Source organism: Grammomys surdaster, unplaced genomic scaffold, assembly GCF_004785775.1.
Source record: "Grammomys surdaster isolate TR1022 unplaced genomic scaffold, NIH_TR_1.0 125604, whole genome shotgun sequence".
NCBI lineage: Eukaryota > Metazoa > Chordata > Mammalia > Rodentia > Muridae > Grammomys > Grammomys surdaster.
Genome location: NW_021620447.1, coordinates 13898 through 15615, shown reverse-complemented (window position 1 = coordinate 15615; position 1718 = coordinate 13898). Strand labels below are relative to the sequence as shown.

At 51.5% G+C, this 1718-nt stretch overlaps 1 protein-coding gene across 1 annotated transcript in view; it reads left to right on the top strand.

The window, feature by feature from the left end:
• Positions 1-1033: 1033 nt before the first annotated feature.
• St8sia4 (ST8 alpha-N-acetyl-neuraminide alpha-2,8-sialyltransferase 4) overlaps positions 1034-1718 on the top strand; it is a 14116-nt gene continuing 13431 nt past the window's right edge. Inside the window, exon 1 of the mRNA XM_028787043.1 lies at positions 1034-1479. Within this exon, the coding sequence (XP_028642876.1) occupies positions 1082-1479 (398 nt within the window). The 5' untranslated portion in view covers positions 1034-1081. The remainder of the gene's footprint in view (positions 1480-1718) is intronic.

The window sequence follows — 1718 nt, the reverse complement described above, 5'->3', positions numbered from 1 at the left end:
CAGAGGAAGGAGTCTGGCTTCCAGGCTCTGTCTCCTGCTGAGATGTTAGGTGTGATAAGCCTGAGCAGTCAGCTCTCTTGGATATGCCGGAAACTAGGAATGGAGAGGTGCTCAGCTAAAATACTCAGAAAGCGCGCCAGCTGCACAATACAATAGAAATAAGGAAAATGGTAGGCGGGAGGAGGGGTGAAAAATCAGAGCCCAATGCACTTCAGTTAGATTTTCAAGAGGAGCCTGCCTTTTCAGCTTTTTACCCTTCTTCCCTAGAACTGTGAATGTGTTTGTGGGTGTGCCGGAGGACGCTGTCTTTTCTCAGAATTCTGGTTCTCAGCAGTGAAGTTTAAATGGCATTGGAAATGCCTTCACTTCGTGAGGAGTTTCCAAATGACAACGCATGGGCCATGTAAGTATCCATAATGCTCGTAAGGACACCTCTGACTTCAGTTGCTTACCGCAAGCTTCAAGCTGGGATCCTCATTACCCATCCACTCTGCGGGCGAGATCAGCTCATTGGCTCCTATGAATAATCGTTTTTTCCAGACAGAGTTGTGCACTGAATAACGAACGTTCCCCTTCCACTTCCCTGTTGGATTTCACTGTGCCTCGGTCGGGTTTATTCGCTCGTGCGTTTATGTATGTTTAGCAAACACGCTTTGAATGATAGGCTGCTTTCTCGTGCCATCCCTAGCCTTTGCGTTCCTCTGGTGGGATAAGTATCTCCTATCTTTCTCAGATGAGATGCACTCTTTACATCAGTGTAGTCAGCTGGTGTCGAAGCTGCCGGATCTGGAGCTTTGACGTTTGGGCGTCCTAGGAGACGGTGTGATTCTGTATGTGTCTGTGGTTTGGGGGTATGTGCGCGAGAACGCGTCCGCGTGCGACTGTGAGCTTCCTCTCCTGGCGTAGTGCAGACCTAGCTCACGACGTTACTCTCCTAGCAGCCGCCAGTAACGCAAGGCAACAGCAGCCTCCGCCCCCTCAGCACCGTGATTGGCTGGCCTTGCTTATCATTTCCCTGCTACGGCGAGGAAAGGGCCAGTGACGCCCCCGAGCCCAGCTGCAGAAGCAACCGCCACCTCCAATGCACAAGGTGTCACATTTGAAAAAAAACCTGAGCCCCAGGGAGGCGGCGCAGAGCGACCCCGGCCAGGCTAGCTCAAACTGCGCGGCACGGCGCTGGGCAGCGCTGGAGAAGCGGGAGACCTCCACCGCTGAACATCCTAGCGACCTGATTCTGGGATCTCGGCTCCACGCTCCCTTCGCAATTTTCAGATTTCTCCCTCTTGATTATTTCTCCAAAACGGAGCCTTTATACCAGGAGAAGGTGCCTGAGCTGGGACAACCAGGACTTTCCAGGGCACCCAAGATGCGCTCCATTAGAAAACGGTGGACCATCTGCACTATAAGTCTACTCCTCATCTTTTATAAGACAAAAGAAATAGCCAGAACTGAGGAGCACCAAGAGACGCAACTCATTGGGTAAATGCATGTTCAAGGATATAACACCAGATCAAGCCTTAGTGAAGTGTGCTTTGAGTGACGTTTTGGGGTGCTGTGTGTGTTGGGCGTGCTTGTGCAGAGTGTCATGAATTAAATAACAAAGGCTCTTTGGAGGTGTGTGTGAGCATTTCCCGTGCTGGTTCAAGGATGAGTTTAACTTGTCCTGTGCAATGGTGGTGGTGGTGGTGGTGGTGGTGGTGGTGGTGGTGGTGGTGGTG